The sequence below is a fragment of the Lactuca saligna genome, chromosome 6 (assembly GCF_052625555.1).
Source record: "Lactuca saligna cultivar CGN05327 chromosome 6, ASM5262555v1, whole genome shotgun sequence".
In the NCBI taxonomy this organism is placed as follows: domain Eukaryota; kingdom Viridiplantae; phylum Streptophyta; class Magnoliopsida; order Asterales; family Asteraceae; genus Lactuca; species Lactuca saligna.
The window spans coordinates 140,903,054-140,919,266 of record NC_136422.1 but is presented as its reverse complement, the minus strand read 5'-3'; the positions used below and the strand labels follow the sequence as shown (position 1 = coordinate 140,919,266).

Sequence of the window (16,213 nt, the reverse complement as noted above, 5' to 3'; positions counted from 1 at the left end):
TCTGCATGATGCTATTCATGGTGTTTATTTCGTGTTTAGTGGAAGGGCCGGTCATTTGAGGATGTGCTTTTATACGGGATGACTGTGGTGGTTGAGTTGTAATAATAAGGCGAACTAAATGTTCTCCTGAGAAGTGATGGATATAGGGTGGTTATGCCTGGCTTAAGGAGTATTGAGTGGGTTTTTGCTTTTTTTTGGTTGATACAATTTTTCGGGTGGGGTATCGCATTTAATTTCACACGTAATGTGTGGTAGTTATATGTCACTTTGATTGTAGTATCTGACTAAATACTTACATGCGTTTTATATAAATGAAATCTTAATTTGTGTAAGTTTAGAAATATCCATCACATATATTTATTAAATATGTTGTTGATGGGTCTTCTTTGGATAACAACGATTTTTATTGGATGGATATAATAAAGTATAATCTATATATTAATCAATTGGTTATTTGGATTATTACGTCTGACATTCCCTTTCTACTTTCATTATTATATAACTTAGATATCGTTACTTTTATGGTTATTTACGAATGTGCCTTCAGAAGGCTATTACGCACTCAAATAGATATGGATGCTTCATATTGTTAGTCAAGTCATTTGTGAAATTTAGAAGAACAGGATCAGTGATCCTATCCTATGACAAATCTGACCCGATATTTTAAAAACATAAGGACCCCGATTATCATTCACACTCTCATCTACATTCGCCCTAAGAGAAGTCATGGAAAACATGTTATTATAGGCCCTAATGTCCTTCAAAAAGCGTGCATTTTGATAGAGGTTAACGAATCCAGGAGCAAACCTAGAAGGGTAAGGAAGCACTACACCCCCATCCCGACAACAATTATTATACCTCGGATGACCAGGCATGGAAGGCTTAAACACCTTTCAACATACAAGAAATATGCACCACATAATCGACAAACGCAACTACAGTCACCACAATCCACATATAAAGGATGATCGGAAAACAATGCTAGATGTCAAGACTTGTGAGACCAACAATAAAGGAGGAAGCAGCAGGTGGAGTTCTCCGTTTCTCCGGAAGAGCCATCCGAAGACAGGCGGAGAAAACAGAAGGAACATTTAAAAAAAAAAATACAACAGCGGAAAACGACAATAGAAGAAGACCACAGAGAGAAGTTACCTGGCACAAAAAGAAGGAAATGACGAAAAGAAATAGCGGTGGAGGTTGAACGAAAGAGAGAGGGGGAAAAAGAAGAAAGTAACATGTGGACAGTAAACCAAAGGGGAAAATACACATAAAAAACAGAAAGGTTGTCAGCAATCCATGTTGGTAAAAGGAAGAGCGGAAGAAAAAACATATAAAAAGGAAGTGAAGAGAAAGAAATGGATACAGAAGGGGAATAAGCGACAAATTAGAATCAAGAAAGTAAAGAAAAAAACCACGAAAATAGAAGGGCAAATTCAGACCAATCAGGAGGCATTATATTGTAGCTAAGGGAAAACAAATTTAATATAGATGGGCTAAAGATGTCTTCATGGTTTGGAGCTGCTCCACAAGCTTTTTGCATGAGGATATTCATGGTGTTTATTTGGTGTTTGGTGGAAGGGCCGATCATTTGGGGATGTGTTTTTATAGGGGATGACTATGGTGGTTGAGTTGTAATAAGTATGGCGAATTAAATGTTATCCTAGGAAGTGATGGATATAGGGTGGCTATGTCTGGGTTAAAGAGTATTGAGTGGTTTTTTGCTTTTTTTGGTTGATACAGTTTTTCAGGTTGGGTATCACATTTAATTTCACATGTAATGTGTGGTAGTTACATGTCACTTTGATTGTAATATCTCACTAAACGCTTACGTACGTTTGATATAAATGAAATATTAATTTTGTTAAGTTTAGAAATATCCACCGTATATATTTATTAAATATGTCGTTGATGGGTCTTCTTTGGATAACAACGATTTTTTATTGGATGGATATAAATAAAGTATAATGTATATATATTAATCAATTGGTTATTTAGATTAATTATTACGTCTGACATTCCCTTTCTACTTTCATTATTATATAAATTAGATATAGTTACTTTTATGGTTATTTACGAATATGCCTTCAGAAGGCTATTATGCACTCAAATAGATACGGATTCTTCATATGGTTAGTCAAGTCATTTGTGAAATTTAGAAGAACATGATCAGTAATCCTATCCTATGATAAATCAGACCCGATATTTTAAAAACATAAGGACCCCGATTATGATTCACACCCTCATGTACATTCGCCCTAAAAGAAGTCATGGAAAACATGCTATTATAGGCCTTAATGTCCTTCAAAAAGTGTGCATTGTGATAGAGGTCAATGAATTCAGGGGCAAACCTAGAAGGGTAAGGAAGCACTACACCCCCATCCCGACAACAATGATTATACCTCGGATGACCAGGCATTGAAAGCTTAAGGTCCCTTGCAACATACCAGAAATATGCACCACAGAATTGACAAACGCAACTACGGTCACCACAATCCATGTATAAAGGAACACTGGAAAACGAGCTCCGTTTTCGATGTTCTTTATATCCACGCGAAGGTGGGAACGTACTCTACAACTTTCGTTTAGGCTCCGTTGGCTAATTTTGACTCTATTTTAAAATTTATAGTATTAACAGGCCGGGATAGGATTGGTCCGTTAAATTCTCATAACTTCTTCATCTGATGTCCGTTTTCGCCCATCTTTTTCTTGTTATGCTACTCTTAACGAGATCTTCGATTCTCGTTTAGGTTGTGTCGGCTAAAAACCGCTCGATCTAATATTTGAATTTCGGATTGTACACTGCTAAGATGAAACTTCGAAAAATCATAACTTCTTCATACGAAGTCAGATTTGGGCGTTCTTTTTATCGATGTTCTTAGTTTAACATATTCTACGACTTTTTTTTATATTGCTAAGGCTAAATCTCGCTCTATCGTAAATTCAATATTTACGTTTCCCGGTGTCGTGCCGCTTCCGTCGCAAAACTTCGACGGGTCATAACTTCTTCGTTATAACTCGGATTTCGGTGTTCTTTATTCTAAATAATCTTTTGTCGAAAAGTCGTTTTCGACCCCTATTGCATCTAATTTGACTAGCCCGGATCTACGGGCGTTACATGCTTGTCTTGTACTACTTTTTAGTGCATTAAAGTAGTGTATTTGGAGTCTGTTGTACCCTTATTATTTATTGGGTTTGACACCCATAACATCTTTCAAAATGTATTCTTCCAAAAGGCCTATCAATAAAAAAAACACCTACTAGAAATACCACAACCCAAGACTTTCATATGATCAACTGATTTATTCGTCTCTATATTATCACTATGGCGGTATGCTTGCGTATTTTCCACAAGAAATCTCACAACCACAACGACCAACACAACCACTACCACAAACACAACCACAACCCGACCCAAATTTTAATCCATTTGATTTTTGTATCAAGCTGAGTTTGTTCAACAAACACAATCACAACCACGAACGGTCATTTCTGATTCCGAACCAGGATTCGTTTAAGAAACTAAACCCACTCGAGCAGCAAGTAAAAGTAAAAAGAAGGCGCTGACTACATGATGGGAACCCCTAGAAGTGTTAGTCTTGGCACAATCATGGATTGATATTTCAGAAAATGCGACGATTGGAACAGACCAAAAACATGACCGTTTTTGGATTCGGGTTTTACATAGGTTCCACAAATGAATGAACCGTGGAATCTATCGTTCAAAACATCAAGTGTACTCGAAATGGAGGAAGATGAACAAGCAAGTCATGTTGTTTAATGATTTGTACACCAACATGAAACGTCAATGGAAAAGTGGAGAAAGCGGTGATGTGATTTTGCAGAAAGCGTTCAAAGTGTATCAAAAAGAAAACGTGAAGGCTTTCAAGTTTCTTGAAGTTTGGAATCTTGTGAAAGATAATAAGAAATGGAAAAACATAAAAATATTAGACGAGCATATTGACAATGGTTCAAAACACAACAGAACATTGGAACCCGACCACACTACATCTGATGCTCGTGTTCAATTTGACCTGAACGAGGATGAACTTGTTCCAGTTTCACCACCTTCCCGACAAATAGGAAGGGACAAAGCAAAAAAGCAAATGCAAAGCATCATGTTCGGATGAGTTGAAAAAAAAATAAGGGTTGATATGAAGGGTATAAAAGATATAATGGATAAGATTTTGCAACTTGCTTCCGAAAAAGAACATCGGAAACAAAGGGGCAGTGACATGAGAGTGCTAGCGATGGACACGTCGAATATGATAGGGGACGAGCTTCAAGTTATTTTGGCGATGAAGGAGGACTTTAAAAAACGATATGCTGATCGTTTTTGATTTCTAGTTTTTTTTTCAAGTTTTTAATCGTTTGATGTGTGGTTTTTTAAGTTGTAGGTTTAATATTTCTAATTTGCTTTTCTATTTTTTTTTTTTTAATTTTTTAAAGTTATGCAATGTAATGGTATTTTTATTTTTAATTAATGAAATATTATCTTTTAAAAAAATTAAAGTTTTTATTCATTAAAAAAACTAAGTGTGACACCACTCCTTGGGTTTGGCAACAAACCATACTTTTGTGATAAAAACACACGTAACGCCTACGTAGCAGTGTGACAAAATGAGGGAGTGTGACACCATTCCCTCTAACCTTAGGAGGGGAGGAGTCACTCCCAACCCACTACCACATCAATTTTTCTCTTTTTTTTTTCATCTTTCTCAACTCATAACATACGAAAACCCTATCTTTTTTCAACCCATTCAATTAAAAAAATACAAAAAAATAAGGTACAAGTCTTAATTAGCAATATAGTTATCGGTGATACCTTCAAGATACCACTCCCTCTTCAGTGGGTTGGAAGTGATGAATTGTTTAATTAGTTTCACTAACCCGCTTCATTCTATCTCTCTACTCTCTCTCTCTCTCTCTCTCTCGTACCATGTATTTTACGACTTGTATATTAGTTGTTTTGTATTTTTTTAATTGAGTGGATTAAAAAAGATAGGATTTTTATGTGTTGTAGGTTGAGAAAGATGAAGAAAAAATAAAGAAAAAAAAACTAATAGGAAAGTGGGTTGAGTGGGTTGGGAGGGAATGACTCCTTCCTCCCTTAGAGCAAAGAGAGTGGTTACGGTCTTCCCTGCATTTTGTCATGGTGGTAGTGGAGAACACCGCCCCCAGACTGCAATTTCTAATGTTGTTTTGCCGCATAATTCCGCCGCACGCTCTCTCTCTTACTTTCCTTCTTTCCAACCTTTGAACGGTCAAATATTTAAATTTTGATTTTTTTTTTCATCTATCACACCTTAATCCAATTCTGTTATCTTTTAATATCTTTGTTTCAAATCTTTCAATATATCTTCTTCCAACAATCTAAATAATAAAAAAAACCCACTATAAGCACCCCACACCCCAACACAAAACATTCGTATGATCAACCGATTTATTCGTCCCCGATTTATCACTATGACAATATGTTATCGTCTTATCTGCAACAATCCCCACAACAATACTCACGATGTTTTGTTTTTTATAATTTTAAAATAATGAAATGAAATGTTTTTTTTATTAAAATTTAATGTTTTTATTTAAATTAAATTGTTAAAAAAAAATTGTGACACCACATCTAATGTGTGGCAAAGAAATCACATTTTCATGGTAAAAATGGCATGGTAGTAACGTGGCGGAACAAAAAATGTTGTTTTTTGTGGCACCACTTCCTTCAGTCATAGATGTTTCCTCTGGCCATAGTCGTTTAGGCTGGAGGGAGTGGTGTCACACTCCCTCATTTTACCACACCCCCTTACCACACTCAAGGAGTGATACACCATGGAAAGAGGAAAGAGAAAGAAGAGAGAGAGAGAGAGAGAGAGAGAGAGAGAGGAAGAGTGAGAGAGAGAGAGAGAGAGAGAGAAGCGATCCCAAGAATGACTGCCATCCCCAAACCGTACTCCCTAAACTGCATAGAGGGGGCAGTGTTCCATATGCCACATAGGCGCCATGTCATCCTTACCGCACTCCACTCCCTCTAATCTTATACGAGAATGAGCTCTTGTGTATTGCTTGACGGATTAATTAACATGTTAAATTCTAAAAGTTTGTAGTTACCTCTCTTTTTGACATCCATTATCACCTAGAACAATTTTTTGCTTTCTTTTACTAGGTTTGGCTGTATGGAGTACTGTTCGTTTTGCATGTCATCTCTTAATATATCCCCAATGATTTGTTATTTGCTTGACAATGATTGGGATAGATTTGTGGTCTAAAACAAGTGTATCAATCCTCTAATACTTGAATATGAAATAAGTTGGTATTTTCATTTTTGACAGCCCTAATACACCATTCATAGTTTTTATAAAGACATACAGTCTCAAACTTGTTTCTGCATAACTTGGTGATCTTATATTGAAAACCTCTTCAACGCATGTCAATCACAATTTATCCTTAAACATTTGACGAAATGATACATATGAAGTAGGCTTTATGATAGAATGATGCAAAGAAATATGTGTTTATGCGAGATTGAGGGAAAAATCCAAAGTACCTTTTTTATTTTCAACAAAGTGGGACAAAAGAAGGTTAGCAACATTTTGTGATTAAAAGGAAAAAAGAAAACATGAAAACTATTTAGAAACAATACCCAAGTAATGTATAAATTTTTGGAATGCTTGGAATAGCAAGAGGATATTAGTACACTACTTAAAAGTGACTGAAATGATGGAATATGAAGAAAAAGAAAGTTATAAGTGCCTAATACATGGTTTTCATTGGAGAAGTCCTATAAATAGTTAAATACATCATGGATGGAAAATTGTAGTGTCAATGTATTCACGATATGTATGATCATTTTGTTAAAATCCACATAATAACATCTTTGAGGTGATACACCATCGCTTCTTATTTGGTGAATAACTTAACATGAGTTGTGATTTGAATGAACATGAAATAAAATATAAATCTCCCCCTTTTTCCCTTTTTTTTTTTTTTTTTTTTTTTTTTTTTTTTTCCTTCTCCTTTGTCCTTTGTCTTTTTTTCCTTTTCTTTTCTCTTTTACTTTTTGCGATCAACTCTCCCGCCTCTTTGTTTTTGTTTTTGTTTTTAAAAAAATTTACGAATGTATAATATTGTTTCATGCTAAAAGAGTAAAAATGAACGAAAACACGATCAAAACAACGTATTTATCATGTTAAGGTAATTATCTCCATATTCATCATCAGTTTATTTGTAAATAGATTGATTCATTATAACGTATTGTTAGTTGATTAACCATTAAAACTATTTTTTTTTTCGGTTAATATTAAATACGTCAACCGGATTAATTGAGTCAAAAGTCGCACAGAATAAAGTCGAAACAAATAAAGCCTCTGAATTATTTTTTAAAAGACTACATATAATCTTGAAATAATTAAATTAAAAAAGCGTAGATGACCATAGTATGAAAATAGAAATTTAATCTTAATTAGAATAAAAATTATTTATGAAATTTGAAAAATTACACAAAATGCCTACCTAATAGTCTAATAGGCCCATTTCGGCTTTTACCAAAAAATCATCAATTGTCCAACTCACTCATTATAAGATATTCGGGCTAACTTTCGTTAGTTTCAAAAAATATATTTATCTATTAAAATATGGACAAATAGATAGTTAATATTACCAAAACATTATGAATGTTTTTAATATGTGATAAAATAGATATACAAATTAAACCACATCATCTCAACGGACTATGCACAAAAAAAAAATCAGCTTTTTTTATAAATTTATTTTTATTTTTAAAAATTACTATATTTAATTACTTTAGTCAAACAGTTTTAAGATTTGCCTATGCCTATGAAGGCGAACGCCAGTAGACCAAAAGAGGATAAGACCCAAGAGAGAAAGCGAGAATCATATCATTTCAATAGCAACTACCTATGATTATACATGAATAAAATTTAATATACTTTTGTCTAGTAATCAAATAGATATCCAAGTCATTTGAATCAAATATTCTCTCATAAACTTAAACCAAGTTTTTACCCATAATAGCAACATATTTACAATTTTCTACAAAGTTCCAATAAATTTTAACCCTAAGATCATGTCATCGGCTACCATTCGATTTTTTAAAAGTTTTTTTTTTTTTTTTTGCCTATGTTGAATCCAATAGATATACAGAACATTTCTGAAAGGTTAACACTTAATAGAGAAAAACCACTTAACACTTAACACCTTTCTCTTTTAACTAAAAAAGAAACATTAATATATAGTTTACCAGATTAAGTCATGTCCCAGTTAAATCCATTAAATCAAAAAGAAACAACATAGAGAAGACAAGGGATGCCCATGCCCTTCAACAACAGTTCAAGAATTAGATGTAACTTGTCATTTTACATTTTTTTTTTCAAAAAAAAAAAAAAAAAAAAAACGCATCGAATGTAGATGCAAATATAGCAAGTACCCAAAGCTTTGGCAATTGTACCTTTTGTAGTAACAATATCACAATAGCCAACATACGAAGAAACCACACAACACAACAACATAATCATCTTTTCATAAACATTTCGCAGCTTCTTGTGAAAAATAATCATCTCTTTCCACCCTAAAAACCCAAAACATGAATAAACATTAGAACAAATAATTTACTCTTTTTACCAATATGGTCAAATTTACTTTTATTTTTTTTACCTTATGTGGTGGTGTTCCAGGTCTTAACATATTATTACCAAAGTCAAACCTCCCTTTCTTTTCCGATGCCTTGAGAATTTGAAACGAACATGTCAACGTGTCATCCACACTCATCATTGCTCCAGCGTTATCAAACTCACCACAGTAATTTGGAGCTGAAAATATAGTCACCAACTGCCTGCTTGCAAAAAACTCATACCCATCTTCAACCACCTTTAAATCCATCCAAAAATAAAAATCACGACTAGATTCTCCAAAGTATTAACTATGTTTGAAAAATTGATTAAACTGAGTACCTGGTGAGCGCGACATATAAGATCGAGATCATGTTTTTCAAGATACTCTGCAACTTTATCAGCTCCAAAAGTATACGACACGCCTCTATCATTCTCCCCCCATCCTTCCACATCTCTATCGGGATCAGCCCATAGCAAATCACATAAAAGCCCCTGATCAGGGACGTCAACAGGGCGTGCTATGTTTCTGATGTTATCGAGGTTTTTTAAGTCAGGGGATAACCCTCCATGCATACAGAGAATCTTTTCATCGATAAGAGCAGAAACAGGTAAGCAGTTGAAACAGTCAGTGAATGTCTTCCATAAACGGACGTTGAACCTTCTTTTGCATTCATCGTAGAAGCCGTATATGCGATTTATGGAAGCACATTCGTGGTTTCCCCTTAGAAGAAAGAAGTTTTCTTTGTATTTTATCTTGTATGCAAGCAGAAGGCATATTGTTTCTATGCTTTGTTTGCCACGATCAACATAGTCTCCTAGGAATAAGTAATTTGACTCTGGAGGGTATCCACCATACTCGAATAACCTTAAGAGGTCTGAATATTGTCCATGGATATCACCTGAAATGTAATAGTAATCAGACCATATTACAAAAGATTGAAGATATATCGTATATATATAACCATGGTTTCTGTATTTCAATGTAGAACTATAGTAGACATGTGAATTGAGATCCATAAATCAAGAAAACCACAATGTTTCTTTCTTAGTACTCAACCCTGTTTCTTTAGATAGATATTTTCCCAAATCAAAAATTTTGAACTATGAAAGTACAGGAAGATCTCAATCACATCTACTAGTGGAGATAATATCTAAATCCATGGAAGAGGAGAAACTACTTTTGTTTACTGGAGAAATGACGATAACGCTTATATAAAATATATAATCTGCTAGAAGTAATTACTTACCACAAATCTTGATAGGAGCTTCAAGTTCGAGCAAATTAGGTTGGCTGAGAAAAACCTCCTTCGCAGCGACACAAAGCTGCCGAATCTCCGCCTCTGTGATCTGCACCTGTTTCGGCACACGTCCACCCTTGGCATCCAAAAGCTTCCTGATAATCTCGTCAAGTATCGCATCCTCCATTTTTTTTTTCAAAATCTCACAAGCAAGCTCTCTGCAATCTCCTTCTGTGTGTATAAACCGACTGATTAATCAAAACCCTGTGAGCTATTTTTCAGTAGGAGTTGCCGACTTGCTTCCGTCTTTTTTGTCACAAATTTCAAAACCCTAGGTCTGTCTCTGCTTATCTGTGTTCGAACAAATACGCCACCAAATGATCGATTAAACAGTCTGCTCATATAACATGATACTTATCGGTTTTCTAACAAGGGGAAAGATATATGTTTCAGTGTCTTCCTGTGTTTCTAGATTCTTTCTTTGTATCATGCGCATTTGAGCACACTACTGAGCGATTTATGGAAATACACGATGGTTTGTATCTATGGAGGGTAACGGCGGTGATTCGCCGGAGAGGAGCTAAGAGAAGGGGGCTGAAGAGGACGATTATGGTTTATATAGCGCTAAAAGTAGAGGGAAAACCTAATAAAAGCTTACACGAACCCTATCTGGAATCTGGTAACCCATCACTGATATTTATATAATGTCTTACATATATATTTTTTCTTTAATTCTGATATAATTACCTAACTATTGGTACTTTGTTTTTGCTTGATAAATGATTTGAGAATTGAGATACCGACTAGAATGACTAAAAAGGAAGCAAGTGACGATTTATTTTAATTATCTATTAAAAAAAATAATGACCAACTTCGTGAAAACAAATCGTAAAATATCATTTTTTGTAACAAATCGTAAAATATCTTTTTTTTTTTTTGTTAGAAATGATTTTGAGAAGTTAATTTAATTTGCAAAAATACTAGTAAATAAAATGTTTGTTTAAGGGAATGACTTATAAAAATAATATAGTTTTATTGCAAAAATATCATTTTAGTCGATTTTGTTGTAATAAAGTAATAGTTTTAATACAAGCAATTTGGTCATAAAAAAGTAATAATTATAAATTATATGAGATTTTAATAAATTGTTTAAGGGAATGACTTATAAAAATAATATAGTTTTGTGTTTATATATATTTAGTTATTTGTGTTTTTTTTGTAAACATATGACCATTAAATTTGTTTGGATTTTTTTTGTAAAATACAATTATTACCGACATTTATATGTTTTTTGAGCAAATTGTGTTTTGTCTATCTACACATGTAGCCAATTATGTTTTATTTTTGCATACATTTAGTTATTTGTACACATTTAATTACTTATGTTTTGTTTTTGTAAACATTTGGTCACTCATTTTTATTTAGAGTTCCATATTTTTTCAAAAATAGCAAAGTTCGTCTTGCTTTTTCGATGAAGTTTACATCCTCTTGTTAGGGATTTATTGCATCAAGTACACAATCAAAAGGTAGCGGAATAATCAAAAAATTTACCTAAATGTAAATGCATCCTAGAATATAGGTTTCACTAGTTTTAGCAACGTACTTTAAAATCAAAGTAAAAGAATAAAACACTTACCTCTTGATCCTTAGATCATGTGAATGACAACCTTGCAATGGATGAAGAGCCCAAAGTAGAACTCCTCTAAATTAGTCAGACCTAAGACTCCAAAAGCAAAACAAGGATGTAACAGCCCGGATTCCCAAGTATTTATTATTATTGTTTTTTTTTTTTTGAGAATTGTGAGTGGACTCGGCGAGTTGGAGCTCAAAATCGCCGAGTAGGATCGCGGTTTGGACGCGGGTTCGCGTCTGGACTCGGCGAGTCCAAGGAGTGGACTCGGCGAGTCCACGCTGTTTAATGAAACCCTAATTTCCGGGGTATGAGACCTATTTAAGGGGGTTTATGGCCGTCATTTGCGGCCACCAACCCCAGAGAGAACCCTAAAGAGCCTGTGAGCGCTTTGTGAGAGAGAATAGGAAGATCATTGACTATTTGTGGGTATTTTTGCACATAGAAGAGGATCAAGGCAAGAGGAGACCAAAGAAGGTGCTAATCTAGTGATTTCTGAGCTCAGAGACTTCATTTGAGGTATCCATTCGTTCCTTTCTCAGTCCTTGATGTGAATCTTAGAGTTAGGGTTTCTTTGTGGAGAGATCCATGGAGTAATTGGCCACTTCTTGTGTTGGTGCTTTAGATCTGAACCCAAAGAGGTCCAGAGACCCTGTTCCCTCAAGCTTTATGAGTGTTAATGGAGGCCATGAGCTTAGAATAGCATTCTAGAGACCATATAATCAAATAAGGCCTTTGGACCTTTGCATGAGCACCAAGATTGTGACTTTACGTGATGAATGTGCTTGGAAGGACTGGATCTAGGAGTTATTGGAACGGATCTGACCTCAGGAGTGAGTTTGAGTTCATGCATGGCATAGACTCGCCGAGTCCGAAGAACAGACTCAGTGAGTAGCATGAAGATTGTCCATAACCACTCAGCGAGTGGTCTTGCCGAGTTAAGGGGCTAACTCAGTGAGTCAGGGTGAGTCAGAGAGGGTTGACGGGTGGACTGAGTCAAACTGGAACTCGCCGAGTTGTTTTGAGACTCAGCGAGTTGAGTCGCGGTGGCCCCGCGATTCATGTCAGGTGGGACTCGTCGAGTCAGGGGAGTACTCGACGTGCCAAGAGAGAATCCGAGGGAGTCAGCGAACACGTGTAGACTCGCCGAGTCGCTCTAATGTACTCGCCGAGTCCGGTCAAAGTTGACCGTTGGCCGTTGACCTGTGTTGACTTAGTGGGGTTAGTCAACCTTAGTTGTGAAAATGTTAATTAGAGATGTATTGTATTATAGGAGGATTATAGGTCGGGGGATCGAGCACGAGTGGGTTCAGGGATTTGCGAGCTATCGAGATACACGAGGTGAGTCTTCTCACTATACTTTACCTTGAGTAGGTAACTAGAGTTATGTGATACAGTGCTTGTATGCTATATATGTGTTATGTGTTGCGCTGCATTATTCTTTGTGATTTATGTTGTGCATGTTTACAGAGTTAGAACCTGAGGGTTCACGGAGTTTGGGTGCACGGACCCACAGAGTTATAGCCTCAAGTGGCTAATATGTGTTATATGTGGTATTTTGGGGAACTCACTAAGCTTTGTGCTTACAGTGTTTGGTGTTATTTGTTTCAGGTACTAGTGACGACCATGGGAAGGCGCCGGCTTGATCAGTACACACGCATGGGATTTTATGATTATGAGATCTTGGGATTTTTGTATTACTTGGATTGAATTTCAAACATGGTTGTTTTATGAATATTAAGTGAATTATGTTTTTATAAAATTTGAAAATTTTGTTTTGAAATTTACGGCGTTACAAAGGAAAATCTTAATTAGGTTTTATCCAGGAAATCTCATAACCCTGGAGAGGGGTTATTGCTGGAATAGGTGTCTAATATCATAACTAAATTGGTCAAATGTTTTAACTAAATTGGTATAATCTTATAAATAAAAAGAAAAGTCCTTTTAGGGTTGTACTAACAACCAGAAATAGATATAAATGATATTAAAAGAGTGAGGAAATGATTTATTAAATTATTACATGATTAATAGATTAATTAGAAATTAATTAGAACCCTAAGCCTTTGAAATATATACAAAATATATGTTTAAAGGTGAAGCAACAAAAGGACTTTGTCTAGCATCAAAATGCAAGAGAATGGGGGAGGGAGAAGCCTTCAAATTCTGAAATTTGGCAACCCTCTAGAGAGCATGGTGCTCTCGGATTTCATTGACAAGAATAAGAAGAATGAAGCTAGCAAGAACTTGTTTTAAAAGACTTCTATACCCTTCCTTATATTATAGCCAAAAAATTTAAAGGGAGACCATAGGCAAAAGCATGGACAACTTTGTTCCAAGCATGACATGAATTGATTAAACAATTCAAAAGAAGACCATGCGTGGTCTCCTCTTACTTTTTCGAAAAAGCATGCCATAATGAAGACAAAAGTCGTCTCTTGTCTAGTTTATATATACATACGTGTTATCTTTATAAAAATAATTCATTTTTATAAAGAATTCCCAACATATATATATATATATATGTGTGTGTGTGTGTATATATATATATATATATATATATATATATATATATATATAACTAGTCATATATAAATATCTTATTTTATATAAAACTATCTTTTATATAAATTGTAACTAGCTTATTTTTATATAAAACTACGTTCTATATAAATTGAACTAGTTCATTAAGATATAAATATATCTTATAAATAATCATACTTTATGATATATTTCATAAATTGTTATTTCTCCAATAAATATTATTTCCACAAATAATACATTCCTAATTAGTACAATATTATTTCCATGAAATAATAATTTTCCAATTAAATACAAGTGTTAATATATTTATTAATAATCAAATTATACTAATAAATAATCAATTGACGGTAACTTACTATATGGTGTGACCCTATAGTATCATATATTATTAGCAATATCATTCTATAATGACTCTTGGATATACTAGATCTTTCAATCTCCCACTTGCACAAGACTCATCATAGATTGATATCGACAGTGGTGAACATCTAGCAACATTTCACTTCCCGCAATAACATATAACAAAGAATGTCATTCATCAACATCCAATCCCTAAAGCTCTAAGCTTCAATTGATGTATTAAGGTAAGTTTATCAGTTATCTCTTTGTTACATACATCCTGTTGAACATGAGCCTTGGATCACAATCAATCTCATTTGTATTTCAACTTTGGGTATTAGATATCTAACTCTCAACACATAAGAGGAACAAATCCCATGTTGACTACATAAGCCTCTTGCATAGTTCACACCATACCCAAAAATGACTTTTATAACTGCCCAGTTAAGGAATAACGTTATATCAAAGCACAACACTCCCTACACTTAAGTCCCATTATTTGTCTCAGGTGTTAAGGATACAAAGATAATACCTTTTAATCAAGTTTCACTCATAACTGCGATCTGTGAGATGATCTTGATGCGGGTCCGTTTAGTACTAGTTCTTTGACAAACACCTATGCAACTTGGTTACAATTTCTTGCCTACTTTCATCTTGTGAGAGTCAACCAATCCATTTCATATTAGTCTTATTTCGTAGTTCCTCCCACAATCATGACTGACTATAAACCTTTAGAATAATAAGATTATTCATGGATTAAACATGCTAATATAGAACACAACAAGTATTAATGTAATGATCATATCCCAGTATATCAAAACGTTATTTAATAGTTGTTGTTTCAATGTTCCAATGTCCAAATACTAAATTCAAATCAAAATTTCATTACTAGAATAATAAAATTCTTATGGATGAAGTGTGACCACTCATACTTAGCTTAAAAGGAAAGAATTTATTAACGGGTTCGACTAAGTTTAATTTGTGTGAATTTTGTGAATACAGTCATCTCCATATTTGACATTACTATAAGTATAGTTAAATATTTTGGAGAATATAATTGGTGCTCTTATGTGACATAGAGCTTCTTAGCTTGATTAAGTGCACTCTATTACTCACAAAAGATTCCTAGGTTATCCCTAAATGGAAGGATTCAAGCTAGTTTTTCTCAATGATCTAGTTCATCCAATTATATTTGATTTCAACTTCTGAAAAATAGTGTATTCTTATTTAGTAGATTGTGCTGTTTTATTTTGCTTGGACCTCATTCTAACTAAACTTACTCTTTATTCCATAATGAATTCATAATCCATTTATAATTCATAATTGTCTATATTTATTTAGAAATCAAAATCCTATGTAGCTCTTTACATTAAGATTTTGTTCTAAACTAATTTTCTCATGTACATTCTCTTAGCTCGTCTTAAGTACTTTTAGAATGTTCTCACAGTCATTTAGTGACTTAACCATGTATTCAATTTTGTATCTCATGATATGACATAAATGATGGATTCATTTTCCAAGCAAATATAATATAAATTGTTTTATCTAGCTCAAACCTTTGTGTTACATCCATTTGAGACAAACTCAAAAATGGTGTCATGTGATAATGTCAAGAATCTTCCAAAAGAATCTTGTATCTTGACCTCTTTCCTGATATTGTCATTTCGTGCAAAAGAATTTTAAAACCCTTAACATTCATCTTTATCTTTCTCTTACAGATTTTACATTCCAAGAATGTATGTTGTCAGTCCTAAGTCTTTCATTTTAGAATACTTTTCGAGTCAAGGTGAAAATCACCTTGCATAGTCGAAATGTCATTTCAAATGATTAAGTATGTATCA

At 34.1% G+C, this 16,213-nt stretch overlaps 1 protein-coding gene across 1 annotated transcript; it reads right to left on the bottom strand.

The window, feature by feature from the left end:
- Nucleotides 1–8,249: 8,249 nt before the first annotated feature.
- On the bottom strand, nucleotides 8,250–10,552 carry LOC145000499 (serine/threonine-protein phosphatase PP1). Its single transcript, XM_078959730.1, has 4 exons — nucleotides 9,872–10,552; nucleotides 8,964–9,523; nucleotides 8,668–8,880; nucleotides 8,250–8,581 (listed from the first exon to the last, which is right to left on the bottom strand). Exons 1-4 carry the CDS (start codon nucleotides 10,047–10,049, stop codon nucleotides 8,567–8,569), a joined length of 966 nt encoding a protein of 321 aa, XP_078815856.1. The 5' UTR covers nucleotides 10,050–10,552; the 3' UTR covers nucleotides 8,250–8,566.
- Between the last annotated feature and the right edge of the window lie 5,661 nt (nucleotides 10,553–16,213).